The 17,136-nt window shown below is 40.1% G+C and overlaps 2 protein-coding genes across 5 annotated transcripts in view; one reads left to right on the forward strand and one right to left on the reverse strand.

Annotated features, from left to right (window-relative positions):
• Positions 1-6,127, forward strand: part of sipa1l3 (signal-induced proliferation-associated 1 like 3) — a 74,054-nt gene extending 67,927 nt beyond the window's left edge. For all 4 annotated transcript variants that reach the window (XM_030392357.1, XM_030392330.1, XM_030392347.1 and 1 more), the window contains 7 exons: positions 1,584-1,805; positions 2,086-2,248; positions 2,337-2,505; positions 3,043-3,192; positions 3,908-4,034; positions 4,396-4,477; positions 5,007-6,127. In XM_030392357.1, the coding sequence (XP_030248217.1) occupies positions 1,584-1,805; positions 2,086-2,248; positions 2,337-2,505; positions 3,043-3,192; positions 3,908-4,034; positions 4,396-4,477; positions 5,007-5,201 (1,108 nt within the window). In that variant the 3' untranslated portion in view covers positions 5,202-6,127. The remainder of the gene's footprint in view (positions 1-1,583; positions 1,806-2,085; positions 2,249-2,336; positions 2,506-3,042; positions 3,193-3,907; positions 4,035-4,395; positions 4,478-5,006) is intronic.
• Positions 6,128-9,875: 3,748 nt separating this feature from the next.
• On the reverse strand, positions 9,876-15,618 carry LOC115573017 (ribonucleoside-diphosphate reductase large subunit). The gene is made up of 4 exons (XM_030403592.1): positions 15,442-15,618; positions 11,142-13,123; positions 10,708-10,896; positions 9,876-10,348 (listed from the first exon to the last, which is right to left on the reverse strand). The coding sequence occupies exons 1-4, from the start codon at positions 15,458-15,460 to the stop codon at positions 10,154-10,156; spliced, it is 2,385 nt and encodes a 794-aa protein (XP_030259452.1). The 5' UTR covers positions 15,461-15,618; the 3' UTR covers positions 9,876-10,153.
• Positions 15,619-17,136: the final 1,518 nt, after the last annotated feature.

The following is a 17,136-nucleotide window of genomic DNA, read 5'->3' on the forward strand; positions in this document are numbered from 1 at the left end:
GGCTCACTGATGAGATAAATCTTTTATGGAGAGTTGTTATTAAGCACATTTACCCAAGATATGTGCTGACGTGATTGTGTGGAGAGAGTGTTGAGTTACATTCATAAATCTCACAATTTAATGCTGCTCAGCTGGATGAAGTAATGTATGTACTTGGTAATAACTTTTAACACGTTTTAAGGAAACTGTACTGAACCAGACTCAGCAGCAGTTATGTACCACACTCAGATCCTGTTTATAAAAGAAAATGTATCTCTTTAAGGATTAAAGCAGTCTAATCCTTGTGAAACGTACAGATCATCATGTGATCTCTTCTGCTAGTGGACTCGTTGCTACCCCCACTAATGAATATATGAAAATCATAAAACACACACAGGGTTGGACCACTCTGTGTTGGATTAAAACAATCTGTGTTTAAACCCAGATGTTGCAGTCAGCTCTGGGATGTGTCAGACTGTAAACATAATATAAACATAAAATGAAAACAGAAGGCTGTAGAACACAGACGATTCAGCTCAGGTATTGTGCTGTAAGGTTTGTTTTGGGGACAATATTGTTTTCTAAATGATGAAAAGGTCACTTGAATGTCCTTGAATTGTTGGTTAGATGGTTTTGCATTTGTGAAGAACATGTTAGGTGGATGAAAGACATTTCAGATCTCTTGATGGTTGTTGTAGTTCATAACTTATAACTGTAATTTAATGGCATACTTCATTGTCTGATCATTGAAGAGGAGGATAGAGAAATATATGCTTCAGTAGTAAATTATACTCATGTAGAAAGACAACACGTGCAGAGCAGTAAAATAGACTCAATTTATTTTGTATTATATTCATGTGTTTCACTTCAGTGTTTATAGTGATGATACAGTGATGATACATGTCAGAGGGTCGACCACAACATAGTCGTATGATTATGATGATCTTTAAAGTCACACTTTACTCAGTTATGTATCTGTTAAATATAAATACAGTCTAGCACAAAGACTGGGAACAGGGAGATACAGCTAGCTCTCTCAAAATGGAACAAAAAATCCCATCAACACCTCTGAAGATCATTAATTAACACACTTTACGGGTGCTGGTAGGCTGAGTTATGCCTAATTCTCTGTGTCAAAATGCTAAACCACATTTCTAGAAGGTCTTTCTGTGTCCTAAATTCAAAATTAAACCATACTATGCAAGATGTAGTATTTAGTTCCTCTTTATTTGATCTAAATAGCCTGTTCTTTTACATTAAATGAATCCAGCTTGCATCATAGTGCATTTCAGTCCATCTACCCATAGACTGTTGAGATAATATGACTGTAAATATTGACCTTTTCCTCTGAAAAGGATGGTAAACAGGCAGCCCTATCCTCTGACAAACATTGAGTAAAATGATTATTCCAAAGTTGAGCCTGTGAGAACCTTTCTCACAATAAATATTTTTTAACAGTTGAAAACAATAAAAAGACTTTCCCTCCTGCTCTACGCTGCCTGTGTGAGTCAAAACTTCTTCAGGCTAACTGTGTTTCATTACAACATTGTTGATTTTGATGCATTAATCATGTGTCTTTCTGCGTGTCTTTTCCACCCTCTTAGGGCCTACACACCTCAAGGTTACAAGACTCCGACAGCTGAGAAAGCCCGGCCTGTCCGAGCCGCCACAACAACACCCACTTCAGCTCAGCTGTGCTCCATCCCTCTGTCCAGCTCCGCCCCCAAGGCCTTATATGGAAAGAGCAGACAAACGGCCTGGATGAACGACGACACTGGACCGTCATCCTCAAACGCAACATCCAACTCTGATGGCAGCAGCAAGAAGTACGTTAGTGACTGAATGCTACAAATAAACCCAACAGATTCATTCTGTTCCTCGAGCATCACAAGTTTTAAAATATAATGACTTTACAGAGCACAGCATCAAATTAGTTTGATTTTTGTATCTCTGAAATGGAGGTAGTTTGATAATGAGTACATGCAAAATACCATCATCATATCCTACTGTAGGACATAATGCTCATGCTTTGGGTGAATTTGAGGAGGTACAGGACAGAGATGATTAAGAAAATAACATGTTATCCTTTGTGTTCATGATGTTCAGGCAGGTGGATACGAATTCTAAGAATGTGTTTGGACAGCCTCGACTCCGAGCATCACTAAGGGACTTGCGTTCTCCACGCCGGACTTACAAAAGCACCATTGAAGACGACTTGAAGAGACTGATTATCATGGACAACCCGGGAGAGACACCACAAAGAGATCCAGTGAGAAACACACAAATACTTTCCAAACAGTCTTACTCTGATGAACGTGCACACACAGCTCTGATCCCTGCTACTTTTCTCCTTGTAGTCTCCCAGACGAACCCTGCAGCGCACCTTTTCAGACGAGTCACTGTGCAGCGGGCGCAGAGAGTCCAGCTTTGACTCTGAGAACCAGACGACCCCCACTGACGTGCTGTTCACCTCCACGCTGCCCACACGCAGACACGCCATCTCCAACCACATCCAGGGCAAGAAGAGTGAGTTTACACTGCAACAACTTGTTTTCAGGAAGGTCAAGCAAATGTATCAAAACAGTTGTGTTGAGTGTATTAGCTGCCAAGGTTTCATTCTGAGGGGATCCAAGGAGTTTAGTGGAAAGAAATCCTTTTTGGATTGATTTCTCATTTGTTTCATTCATAACTTCTGCGGTCGTGTAGTACAAGAGGAGTGCCTGTTTAAAATGGAATGATTTCAGCCTTCTCAAGAACCGCTCATCTAAACAACTTCACACTCGGCACTATGCTGCAATCGTATGTGGCATTTGGGTGCAAAAGCTCAAGAATGTTTGAGTTTAGGGAAACAAAATGGCAAACTTAAGTGACTTTACTGAGCTGAAACATCGACAGTCTCTCTTTCTTCATCTGTTCTCGAATGTAGTGAAGCAATCGTGGATGAATTGTTGTTGAGAAAATTGCAAGGCAGAAACAGAGTTCTTCTGTTTTAATTGATGTAGCTGCCCTTCTTTCATGCAGAGGTTTGTTGACTTACTGCAGCTGTTGTCTCCTGTCCCTCAGTTCCTCTGTCTGCCTCCGAGCTGTCCCTTACAGAAGTTAGAGACAAAGTTCCCCCCTTGAGAAGACTCGATCCTGGCCTCATGCCTCTTCCTGACACAGCCTGTGGACTGGAGTGGTCCAGCCTGGTCAATGCCGCTAAAGCTTACGAAGGTGAGGATGGAGACACTTGAGGGTTAGGTGTGATCAATTTAAGCTCAGTGTGAGATTTGGAGGATTGTTCTGTTATGGTTTGGACCAAGTGATTTAATTATCAGCTGTGCTCAGGCAAGATAGTCCAGGTTTTGATGTATTCTGTTAAAAGTTGCTGATAGTCAGGCTAGAAGGTTAAGAGTTCACAGCTGCTTACATTAATTACACTCGTATTAGTTTGGTTTCATTAGTTGATTTAATGCTTAACAAATCTCACATTCCTGAAAATGTAACTGATTTGTGGTAGCATAGAATTTGCAGAAAAAATCTAACATTAAATATAATCAACCGGCTTCTGTGGATGTGAGACATGGTTTCTGGATGTTGGGGGTTGATAGGTTTCACCGTGGCTTCGGCTGTCACAGGACACTCCTGGGAAAGAAACGGGAGCTCTGTGCATTCATCTGTCTGGTCATGATGACCTGCTCTGCTTCCAAGCCACTGTTTCTTTTCTGGGTCTCTCTCCCGTCCCATGTGTCCTCTAAAAACACAAAGACTATCACAGCAAAGACAAACACACTAGAATCAACCTAGCACTTGATCCACAACCTCTCCTGCTGCCAGACTCTCCTGTGTTGAGGTGGGATTGTCTCATGTACCCCAAGGGAAACCTGGGTAAAAAGACTCTTTCAGGAACTTTTTTTTTACAAAGAACGATCATTTGTTTCTTTTGCAGCACAAAGAGCAGTTTCCCTCTTCTCGCTGACGGAGCCACAGGGTGGAAGTCCTGACATGAGACCAGTCGTCAGTCCAGTCCAGTTTAACACTCCTCAGACACCTCGGACCACACCGACCTTCAGCGTGTAGGTTAACCTCACTGTTAAAACAGTATTTGTAATACAATACAGTAATACAATTCCTCTTAATATTCTTGTTTTGTTATGTCTGTAGGCCTTTATCACTACTGCCACCTTGTGGTGATTTACTTTCACTGACTCCCCGGGATGTTCATTCCTTCGAGTTTAGTACCAGCATCTGTGTTACCAGAAAGGGTGTCTATTTTTTTCTGCCAATAAGTAATCAAAGTAGGATATTATTTGAGCTAAAGAGCTTAAGTTTAGTCCTATGCTGGAATTAATGTGTGCACAAACAAACACCAGTAAAACCCGTCCTGCAGGGTTGACGGTATTTGCCTCAAGTAATGAGTGCTGTGTTTGTTTACAGTGACGAGGTGCCCAACGATCTGTCTGGTCGGCTCTACCACCTGGAAGTGATGTTAAAACAGCTGAACAACGACCTCGAGAGAGTGAGAACCTTTTTTTTTTTTCTCCCATTTTTGCTTTTATTAAACAGTTAAAAGTAGAAAGTCTTGATTACATTTGAGAAGGTGATATTGCATGCGCTAACTAGGATGCACACTTTGATTTGTTTTATACTTTTACTCTCTCATATGGTAAAAAAAAAATGGCTTTTTTACTAACTGAACTTTATTAAAAGGAATGATTCGAAAATGTAAACAACAGTTGTCAGGTCATAGAACCAATACCAGAAAATATAAAATCAAAATTCAAAGTGTATTGTGGATTTGGAGAATCGTGACACCCCTAGTTTGCTGTGTTTATGCTGTGTTTTAGCTAACTGCCTCTTGGCTGTAGCTTCATATTTCAAGGACAGGCACAAAAGTGGTTTCACTCTTCTCACCTAAGTTTTGGCAAGAAAGTGAAAAAGTACATATACCTGAAATGTCAAACTATTCCTTTAAATAAAAGTGTAAATCTTTTGTCCAGTTAATTAAAAGTAATAATTCCACTTCTTCCTCGTCTCTCTTTCACCAGGAGAAGAAGGATAAAGTCGTTCTGCTGGCAGAGATGGCCAACCTGAGAGAGAACAACCAGCGCTTGCAGGAGGAGAGTCTAACAGCCAGTGAGCAGCTGCGCAAGTTCAGCAGGATTTTTACAAACCTTGACAAGCCAGAGAGTGACCATGAGGCTCGCCCCTTAACACACGAAACTGACTCAAAGAGGGAGTAATGTCATCACTGCAGAAGAAGAAGAAGAAGAAGAAGAAGAGCATGAGATTTAGGCCACAGAGGGAGGGCAACTGTAAGAGAGAAATACCCATAATTCCATGCACACACAGGGGTGGCAGAAGTCACGATGATGTCCCCGCACTCAGCTTCCACTGGACTGCCTTAAACCGTAGAAAGCAAGAAAAAGACGATCCATTTTTAAAACTCAACACTCCGTGTGCACAGACAGAGCAGAGACCCTCCCTCTCTATTCTCTGAGCCTGTCTATTTTTATAAACTGAAGTCTTATACACTTGTCTTATATATAAATATATGCTTCTATGCCAGAGGAGCGAGTGGTAGAGGAGACTGTTTGTTTTAGAGAACACTACATCACCTGGAGAGGCCTAATACTGTTCCTGCAGCGAATCAGCCAAAAAGAAAAAAAAAGAAAGAAACAAATGACTCATTACAGACTGCATCTCCCAGAATGCACTAGAAGTAATGGAGGCTCTACAGACATGGTACTGTAGATAGATGCCTGTGTGGTACAATTCTCATGTATCAATATTATCTATATTGTACTGATGTTGTATAACAGTTGTACTAAAGAGGAGTGTGTGCGTGAGCGTGTGTGTTTGTGTAACTGATGGTACAGCACAGTGTTTGTGCTAAAGGCTAGATGCGTTTTATTATTGGTGTGTGTGTGTGTGTGTGTGTGTGTGTGTGTGAGAGAGAGAGAGGGAGAGAGAGAGAGAGAGAGAGGCTGAACGTGATGGTCTGAGTGATGAACAAACTAGTTTACTGTAATATGAAACTTGTGGGCCACAATATTTTTCCTTCCTCCGTTTACATGGATGAACCGTGTGGGCCCCTAGATGTGAAACAAGCCATCAGCGTGTTGAGGGAGAGTAAATGGTTGATGTCATAAAGCTCAGTGATATAATAGTATCATATCTCTAATGTAGTGCATTGTTTTGAACTTAATTTCCACCGTTTTATAGCAGTGTAGTGTCATCTCAGATCTAAATATACTGAATAATTATTTTAACCTCGAGACGTTATCACAGTTCTACTTTGAAAGTATGTTTTTTCCTAATATTTAAGGCAATAGTTTGACATTTTGTGGAGTACTTGCAATAGCTACATGTTGGAGGGTTGGATCAGAGGTTTGACAACGCTGTCCTGTCATGTAATGCTGCATTCATGTTTTCCTCGGATGGTCGCACATCCCGAGCTCAGATGTCGATCCTGCGACTTCGGCGTATTCATGTTGCGTCAGGTAGGAATGTGAGAGCGATGTTTTGCATTTAAAAAACACATTGACAGCTTTTTCGCAAATATGCACGATACCTTCAACCCATCGTTTATGTCTTTCAACCATGTTTTAACGGCAACTCGTATACCCACACTTTCTCCGACTCTCCGTGTTGTTGGTAGTACGTTTTCTGATTATTGCGACACGACGTGAACGCACTATGAGCCAACCTACAGCCAGAAATCCGTAACCTTATATAGTTCAGCTAGCATGAAGACTGAAAACTTAAAGTTATCCTAAATTCACCAACCACCTCCTCTAGAACTAATCAATTATCACTTTATATCTTAGTCGTCTAATTATACACCAAACAGAGGTGTAAAATGGACAAGTCGCCATTTTACGGACTATGTTTTTAGATAATTGATATGTGAGCCTGCTAAGGAAAATGGTTGCTTGGCAACAGGTCCCGATTCGATTAGCAAATTAAGCAAGGAGCTGGAAATAGTTTTTTATTATCATTATTATTTTTATCATTTATACATGATCACAGACTTATTCTTGGTAGCCAGTAATACATATTGTGCCGTCATGGTTATGAGAACAAACAATATATAACGTGTGCTTTGGAGGTGTTGGTTTGACAGAGCCAAGCTAGCTCCTGTTTCCGGTCTTTATGCTAAGCTAGCCATCTGTGGTGTCATCCCTTCTCTTCCAGCTCTGCCCTTGAAATTGAGCTATCATATTTCCCAAAATGTCAACCTATTCTTCTTTGCGTACTAATCAAACTGAAGCTGTCACCAGTAATGTGTGCTTATAGAGGAAAAACTGTACATGACACTCACTCAACAACACTGAAGCTCCTTCATATCAGAACCAGTCTGTGTGTGTATGAGAGGATTTGTCCCTGTGTTCTGTGGTAAACCCAAATGGACACAAGAGACACTATTTATACTGCTAGCTTGCTTAATGATATTGTCTACTATATCTATTTTTCATACAGAAATAATGTGTCTGTGTGTGTTTTTTGGATGCTGGTACTGAACAGACAGTGCATCCCTGCAGAGGATGAATCTTATCTCCATGTGTTAGTAGAGATATTGCTGATAAAATTGTACTAAATCATCATCTCCGGCTCTGCCCTGTAGACACAACTTCTTCTTATTCTTCCCTGGTCTGACTGGAACTGTTGAATTTTCAATCCCAACTCACTCAGGTTCCTCAAGATGCTGTTAAGACACTATTCCACCAGTTAGGGGTGGGTGATGTGATGCACTGTAGCCTGAGACAGTACAAACATGTCTACCATCAAGAGTTTTCCATACAGTTTTAACCATTTTAATTATCCCTTTAACATTTCTGGTTGTATTAAGCAAAGTTGCAAATCAGTCAGAAGGTCGGTTTTATGACAATAATGGATTTGTATGACTTATTAGCTTGATTTATACGTATTTAATTGGCTGGATTAAACTTGACAGAGAGATGTGAACAGTTTCTTAATAGATTTTTCCACAGAGGTGATCGGTATCGCCCACTCCCTATTATTAGATATACTTTTCTTTCACTGACTTAAGAGGGAACAAGTGTTGTATTGACTCTGCTCATCTTCAACCCGGAGAAATAAGAAAGGCTGCATCTGTTATTCTCCTGAAACCAGTTACAGTTTCACCTTCGGCTGTTGTCATCCCATTATCTTTGATACCTTTATATCTAAGCTTAATTGGACCTTTGTGTTTGGGTTCAGACTACTTTTACCAGTCTGTTGATGGGGTTCATATTCTCTTTCCTTTTCATGTGTGGACTTTTTCCAGTTCAGGTTTCACGTGACACTCCAGTTATTCCTCATTTAGTAAATCCTTCATGCAGCTTTGCAGTTGTAGCTGTGATTTTTTTTTTTGTATCTCATTGGTTTGCTTATGTAAAAGGGGCAAGGTTTATTTCTTTTTATAGTTTTGTTTGTTATGTATAATTGTAAGCTATTTAAAGCATACACAATGATCCCTGTTGAACAAATCAATAATGCATTATGGTTAATTGTAATATTGTAAAACTAGGTTTGTTTTTTTAGATGTTAAATATTTTGATAATTTATTTTCTAACACATTCCCACTGTTGCAGACAATAGTGAAGATGAGAGGGTACTGTGTTTTTATTTGTGTATGCCGTTTTACTTTTGATCTGTGTACAAAACTGATTCCTCATTTTTTTTTTATTATTTCCTGGCATCGTCTTTTCCTCTGTGTGCATCGGTGCTTTCTGCACGTGACAGAGGTACGCGATGCACAGACAGATATTGTTTTCTTTGGGTTGTAATAACTTGTACATTTAAAAGTGTAAATTATGTTTTCATTATTTTATAAAAAATATATTAAAAATAACTATCAGAACATTGTCTCGTTTTAATTGTTTGTGAAATGTAAGATAAAAGCATCCTGCTTATGTTGCTGCTCAATTATGAAAACGTGGTATGTCAGAAAAAGACGATAATTCCCAGAGCAACTTATTGTTGGGTTGCTTGCTTTCTTTGATTAGAAGTACAAAACCCCAAAATATTCAGGTTATTGCATTTTACTGCACCAAAAGAAGCAGCAAATCCTCATATTTCAAAGGTTGAACCCAAACTATGGTTTTGTTGCTCCATAAATGTCTGACATGATAAATCACTTCATCAATATTATAACTGGACCCATACTAACAGTTGGTTTACAAAATTGTCACAACTTGCAACTTTTTTATCAACATTTGTCTTTTCAAGTGAAGATATGCAAAAGGTCTTTTTTGTCTTACATAAAAGTTCATTGAATTTTTTGAGTTACGACTGTTGGTTGAACCAAAGACAATATGTGATTGCATCCATTTCGGCTCTGGGTTCACTGTCAGGTCAGTCTGATGGTTTCCAACCCAAATATTACATGATAATGCAGAAACAAACTATTGTGGCTCATCAGTCTTTTCATACATTAATTCACATGTTCAATAAAGAACACTTCGATCAGTGCAACTATACAACCACTGTTTCTGCCCTCGGTCATAACAATGAAGTAAAACTAAGGGACAGTGCAAATAACAAAAACAGGAGTCATCTCCACACACACAAAGAGGGAGAGTACACAAGCGTCACCTTCTATCAAAAAACCTGAACAAATAATGACATCATACAATAAGCAAAGAGCTTTCTGTCGCAGGTGGATGGTAATGATGGTAACTCATCATCTCCTCTCATGACACATTAAATTATCCCATCAGTTTTGCTGAATGACTGGATGGTTTGGTGCAGCTATTATATTTTTATGCATTTCTAAACTCATTGTAAACCAGCCAAAACACTGTCCACCCACCACACAATCAACAACTGCCTAATCTGGTAACACTGTCTACACTTGCTCTCGTCTCCCATCAGTTTACCATCCACAGCTCACACAAATCCAATTACACAGCTTGCATGTAAAAACTTTTATTTTCTATTACAAGGCTTTTATTTCAAACATAAAATACATTTTGTAGTAAGTACTTTTATTAACAGTGAGTTGACAGAACGCTTGTATTTAATAAAATTAATTCTATACATTCTGACAAGCTCCTGACAGTGCTCCAAAGTATGATCAATGAGTTTGTGAATTATTAGACACACTACCAGACCATCAGGCCTGTCACCCAAAGCCTCAAGGCCTTCCTCAGATAGGAGAGTAGTTACAGAGTGAAGAGAGAGGACATGCTTAAGATCCACACATGAGGCAGTCGTCCCGGTTCTCCAGAGAACACACCATGGCAGCCATGTTACGTTCTTTGATCTCCTCCTCTGAGGCAGTGACCGGCTCCTGCGCCTCCTTCAGCTTCTCCTTGTTTAGGGTGAACTGGATGGGGTTGGCAGCAGGCTTCGTCCTCAGGTAGTACATTCCTGTCTTCAGACCCTGTGGGGAGAGGGGGAGGTGAATTTAACATCTCATTGCTTTCATTCTTTAGACTTCTGTCCACTTAATTATAGAGCTGCAACAATTAATCGATCACTGATTTTGTAGTTGTAAACTACTACATTATTGGCTGACTCTTACTTATTAGTTTGGGTAATTTTAAAGAATGAAAAAATTCTGATTCCAGCTTCTTAAAACGTAAATATTTTCTTGCTTGGGAACAAACAGGCCATAGAGGAACATTATATTTGGCCTCAGGGGACACTGGTCGGCATTTTCACCGTTTTACAGATCGTCTGATCAATTAATTGAGAGTATAATGAACATTGTGAATTACCCTTAGTTGCAGCTCTACTTACTTGTTTCCAGCCATAGAAGTGCATGCTGGTCAGTTTGCCGTAGTTCGGCTCTGCGATGTGGATGTTCAGGGACTGGCTTTGGTCGATGTAGGCACCGCGATCGGCGGCCATCTTGAGTACTGTCTTCTGGGAGATTTCCCACACCGTTTTATACAGCTGCTTCAGATCATCTGGAATTCCTTCAATGTTCTGTTGAAACAAACAAAACAGTTTAGAAATGTCTCAATGCTACAAAACAGGAAATCTTGAGGACCATTTACCGGAAAAGTTGGAATACAGAAAAACTAACCTGTCAATATTACTTTTGGTTATTCAAGTTATTTAAGTGTTTTAATTTATGATGGTTTTCTTTTAAAATCCAGCCATGCAGAAATTAGCATCCTGACAATACATTAGGAAGTTTAATTCCTATGGTATGTCACCTGACAGATTACCTGAATGGATCCATTGTGAGCGATCAGCTGATTCTTCATCTCCTCGCTCCACAGCCCCCTCTCCGTCAGGTCTTTGAGCAGATGAGGATTCACAATCTGGAACTCTCCAGAGAGGACTCTGCGGGTGTAGATGTTGCTAGTGTAGGCTTCAATTGACTCATTGTTGCCCAGGATCTGGGCGGTGGAGGCTGTGGGCATCGGGGCCAGCAGCAGACTGTTCCTCACGCCGTGCTTGGCGATCTTCTCTTTCAGCAGCTTCCAGTCCAACAGGTCAGTGGGCGTCTTCTCCCACATGTCGTACTGCAGGATGCCCTTGCTGACTGGGCAGCCTTCGTACGTCTCGTAAGGGCCGAGCTCGGCAGCCAGCTCGCAGCTAGCCTCCAGGGCAGCGTAGTAGATGGTCTCGAAGATCTGAATGTTGAGCAGCTGAGCCTCGGGGCTTTCAAATGGGTACCGCATGAGGATGAAGGCATCTGCCAAACCCTGGACACCGATTCCTATCGGCCTGTGACGCTTGTTGGACTTCTCCGCTTCAGGCACAGGATAGTAGTTGATCTCGATGATCTTGTTCAAGTTTTTGACGATAACTTTGGTCACAGATGCTAGTTTCTTAAAGTCAAAAGTCCGTTCCGGGGTGACGTACATGTTAAGCGCAATGGAGGCCAGATTACAGACCGCTACCTCATCATCACTGGTGTATTCAACAATCTCTGTGCAGAGGTTGCTGCTCTTGATGGTGCCCAGGTTCTGCTGGTTGCTCTTTCTGTTGCAGGCGTCTTTGTACAGCATGTATGGCGTTCCCGTTTCAGTCTGGGACTCAATAATGGCGTGCCACACCTGCTGAGCCTTCACTGTACGCTTGACCCTCCCCTCCTTCTCATATGAGGTGTAGAGCTTCTCAAACTCCTCCCCCCAGCATTCATCCAGCCCAGGGCACTCGTTGGGACACATCAGGGACCAGTCTTGGTTGCTCTCCACCCTCTTCATGAACAGGTCAGGGATCCACATGCCGTAGAAAAGGTCTCTGGCTCTCTGCTCCTCCTTTCCTGTGTTCTTCTTCAGCTCCAGGAAGTCGAACACATCGAAGTGCCAGGGCTCCAGGTACATAGCAAAAGCTCCAGGTCTCTTGTTGCCGCCCTGGTCGACATAACGTGCTGTGTTGTTGTAAACTCTCAGCATGGGGACCAGTCCGTTTGAGTTACCATTGGTACCAGCGATGTAGCTCCCTGTTGATCTAATGCAGCTGACCGCCACACCGATTCCTCCTGCCGACTTGGAGATGAGGGCACATTGTTTCAGCGTGTCATAAATACCTTCGATGCTGTCGTCTTTCATGGCGAGCAGGAAGCAGCTGGACAGCTGTGGCCTGTTGGTTCCAGCGTTGAAGAGTGTTGGGGAGGCATGTGTGAACCACTTCTCTGAAAGCAGGTTGTAGGTCTCGATCGCTGCTTCGATATCTTTTTTGTGAATTCCAACAGAGACTCTCATGAGCATGTGCTGCGGTCGCTCAGCCACTTTGCCGTTGATCTTCAACAGGTACGATCGCTCCAGAGTCTTGAAGCCGAAGAAGTTGTAGGAGAAGTCACGGTCGAAAATGATGGCAGAGTTGAGGCGGTCTTTGTTCTCAAGAACGATGTCGAGCGTCTCCTTGGAGATCATTGGAGAGTGCTGCTTATTCAGGGGGTTGATGTAGTTGTAAAGGTCCTCCATCACCTCACTGAACACCTTCTTCGTCTCTTTGTGCAGGTTTGAGACGGCGATCCGGGCAGCAAGGATGGCATAGTCGGGGTGTTTAGTTGTGAGTGTGGCAGCGATCTCTGCAGCCAGCGTGTCGAGCTCCACGGTAGTGACGCCGCTGTACAAACCCTGAATGACCTTCATTGTGATCTGGGCCGGATCCACAAAGTCAGAGTTGAGTCCGTAGCACAGCTTCTGAATGCGAGAGGTGATTTTATCGAACATGACGCGCTCTTGGCGTCCATCTGAAAAAAAAAACAACAAAAATACTTATCAGTTAACCCGATCTCTAAAAGACAGTCGGCATAAATATGCAATCAATTAACAGTAAAGATGAAACTGTCATTAGTCACAACAAATCCAGTCAAGTCCAAGACTGGACTCTTCTGAAAACAACTCCTTTGTTAAACAATTTAAATGATCAATACATTTAGAGCTGAAAAACACAAGTATTTATAAACTGCTCATGCAAATATTAACACCAACTCTGAGCAATATTCACACTCCTCCTGCTATTAATGAGCGGTTGAGGATGTCTTCTAATTTTCAGAGTAAAAGTAGGAAGACCAGTGTATAAATAGTCTTTTACAAAGTAAAAGTAAAGTACAAGAGTGTACACATTAAAGTACAAATAAAAAGTACCAAAAGTGCTCTTGATACAGAATGGTCCATTTCAGAATCAGCTTTATATACATATACACACTAGTGGTGGTGAAAAAAATCGATTATTGATTAATCGTGATTATAATATTGACGATTATGATTCGATTATTTAATTTCCGAAAATCGATTTAATTTTTTTTTTTATTAAATAGTAATACAAACTGGAGTACTCCTCTTACTGGCTTCCGCTACATGGTCCACAGTCTGGAGCCAAGATATGTTATTCCATCCCGGAGCTTTTTCACACTTCAATCGATTCCAAATCTTTACAAGGAGACAAACCTTTCTGTGCAAGTGTCCCTCAACTCTGCTCACAGGGTAGCAATAACCTGCGACGCCTGGAAATCCAGAGCGACAGTCTCATATGTGAACGTTACAGCTCATCATGTCAGCAGTTAATGGAAGCTAATGTCCTACGTACTTCAGACTAGAGCTATGGATGATAGCCACACAAGCGCAAATATGTGTGAGTTTCTCAAAGCAATGGCAGACGAGTGGGGAATAGAGAAACACGCCCTGGTTCTCATCACCAACAATGCTTCTAAAATCAGTCCGGCTGCTGAGCTTGGCAGCTTTCTTTTAACAGTGAAAGACTACATTTAAAACAAATTAAAAAAATAATAATTTTGATATTACAGTTACACTATACAATATTGAAGATGCTGTGAGGTGTTACTCAAAAGATAAGTGAAATAATTCAGCAGCCGACTGATGTTAAATGGAAGATCAATAATTGTTAATAATTGAAAATCGAATTGATAATCGTTAATAATCAAAAATCGATTTGTAATCGAATCGAGACTTCAATAATCGGAATCGAATCGGGAAATTGGGCCGATTAACCACCCCTAATACACACACATGAAAAATTCATACTTCTATGTACAAGAAATAAAATAGTGCAATTGTAAGGAGTGCAGAGTTTAACATTACCCGCACTACTTGGTTATAATTGAGACATTAATGTTTACAGCATTTTAAAGTGAGAGCTGCTGAAGGCAGAGCTGATTTGAATTACTTAATAAACTGCTGGGTAAAGTAACTTATATCATGATTTATTTGTTGATTAGCATTTTGAGCATGTAATCCAACATTAGAACGTAACTAATAACTAAAGCCATTTAATAGTTATAAAATGTGGTGGCGTCAAATGTAGAATAAAATGGATATATTTGAGCACAGTACAGGTATCTCAAATGTGCACTTAAGTACAGCTTATTAGTGAATGTACTTAGTTACATTGTAACTTATTGTGATCTTCCATTACTTGTCTAGTCGTTTCTGTTAAATTCTTGAAGCTAGAAAAAGTTTGCAGAATCGATTAATCCAAACTTTTTCCTGGCCTACACCAAGAAACAAGTCCACTCGCATTTATTCTGCGCAGATCCGCTCTGAGCCCCACACTGACATCCAGGCAGGCATATGAAGTATAACTTTGCCTTTTGGCGCCAACTATGACAAAGACTTATTGCTAAATCCATAAACCGCACCTACAATAAACCTTCATAAGAGGGGCTCAAGGTTTGATTAGGCTACTCAATGATCGTTTGTATGGCCAACAGGTCACCAATATATATTCTCTAAAACGATATGCTTGTTATCAGGAAGCCAATTATCTCAGTATAACTGCGACAGCCTCTTTTGTAACTTTGGTGAACTAGCTTAAACTAAATGTATGCCAATTACTAGCTATCGTTAGCCAACTGCCGCACGCGCTTCTTCACAAACTAAAGCATGGCGGACAAGTTTCGTTAGTGTGATCTAATGAGTGAGACTGAGACATTAAAATTAGATGAGTCCCTGTCAGTTCGTAAGTGAACTAGAACAACTTCATTGACAGTGATAGCACTCAAGCTAGCTGTGGCCCTTCACACTGCCCCATAACAGAAAGATTACTCACCTCGCTTTACTACATGCATGCTGGCGGAGTGTGATGATACTCGTCTCCCGAGAAAACAGCAGCTGTCCAGCTACAACTTCAACTTCTCCTCGGTGTCACAAATGTGCTGCTGAACACGAACTCGTTCCAGACTCAGCAGAGGAAGCGCGAATGAGTCAAAAAAGACCCGCTAACGCTGTATTTGTACGGAAGGCGTCACCGCTGCAGGAGCTGATGGACAGGTGTTTCGACCAATCAGCAGCTCAAGAGGCTGGGGCTCCGTGTTTGAGAACCAATCACAAGCGTTTAAATGACAGCTTCCGCTTCCGTTCATTTTCCCGGACGAAAATCTGGCGGGACTGAGAAGTAGGTCATATAACATGTATTGTTTTGTTCAGGCCTGATGTAAGATTGCAAATCATCTTTCACACGAGGCACAGGAATACATTTAATGTATGTTTTTACTCAGTTGCTGGATAACATCCTGATTTCTTACAAATACACTCCCAAAGCAGGCCAAATGAAAATAAAATATGTATAAAATAAAATATGAGAATAAAGAAAACAGAATGATGCAATTATTTGAATGCCTCTGTTATGGGAAGTGGAGGTCGGGAAACAAGTCTGAAGTATAGTGTACTACTTCACTTACTGCATATCTGCACATGTTAATCATATAGGTTGAATAAAGGTTACCCCTAGTGTAAAAAACATGTTAGAAATATAGAAACTTCTTACATCATATAAAGCTAGTTTCCCAATTTGAAAGATAACTAACAAGAACTGAGGGAAGATGGGTGAAGTAACACATTCAAAAACTACTTCGTTAAAAATATTTGCATTTTTTAATCTGGATGTATTCGTATTTGCATCAAGATATCTTTAAGGTGACTAAAGTAAAAGTATCCATGCCAAATCTCCAATTTCAGAAAAGTATATGTTGTATATCATTGTAAAGTACTGGTGTAATGATTTATTGTATGTATGCTGGACTTTAATGTTTCAGTGTATAAAAGTGGGATTAATTACAATGTCTTTACATACTTCTTGGTATTTTAATCTATACTAATAAATCAGAATTAGTTGTTCATTATATTTTGTATTGATAACACAATTTTGGAAAGTAAGTTATAACTAAAGCTTTAAGAAAATAATGGAGTAGAAATACAATATTTGCCACTGAAATTGAGTAGTTTAAAGTAGCATATAATAATAATAATAATAATAATAATAATAATAATAACAATAATAACGATATTAAGCAACTTTATTTATAGCACCTTTCATTCAAAGATGCAGCCCAAAGTGCTGCACATGATACATGATAATAAATGAGAAAACAATAGAATAAAAAACGTAGGAATAACTATTGCAAGCAAACAGACATATAAATAAAACAAATTAAAAATAATAAGCATAGGAATATATATGTTAATACAACCCATTGTAACTATTTATTCCTGATTTGCAATTTGACAATATCTGTGCTGTCTGGTATTTTGATTGGTTGTAAAACAGGCATAATACACTAAAATAATCAAACTGATGCAGTTACTCCATATCAAAATCCAAATTAAAAAGATGGGTGAAGAATGGAAAAATAAATGAAACACGAAAAAACTATAGTAATGTTCGAGTACCTCAAAATTGCACTCAACTACAGTATTTGAGTGAGTAAATGTACCTCGTAGTCACTTCCAAACAGAGCTGGCATGT

Source organism: Sparus aurata, chromosome 2, assembly GCF_900880675.1.
Source record: "Sparus aurata chromosome 2, fSpaAur1.1, whole genome shotgun sequence".
In the NCBI taxonomy this organism is placed as follows: Eukaryota; Metazoa; Chordata; class Actinopteri; order Spariformes; family Sparidae; genus Sparus; species Sparus aurata.

Bases quoted from the DNA above. Each gene is read 5' to 3' on its own strand.
- LOC115573017 (XM_030403592.1), bottom strand. The intron at 10,897-11,141 runs GTAATCTGTCAG...TTGTTTCAACAG, and splicing joins CTCACAATGGATCCATTCAG to AACATTGAAGGAATTCCAGA. The intron at 10,349-10,707 runs GTAAGTAGAGCT...CTCTCCCCACAG, and splicing joins ACTTCTATGGCTGGAAACAA to GGTCTGAAGACAGGAATGTA.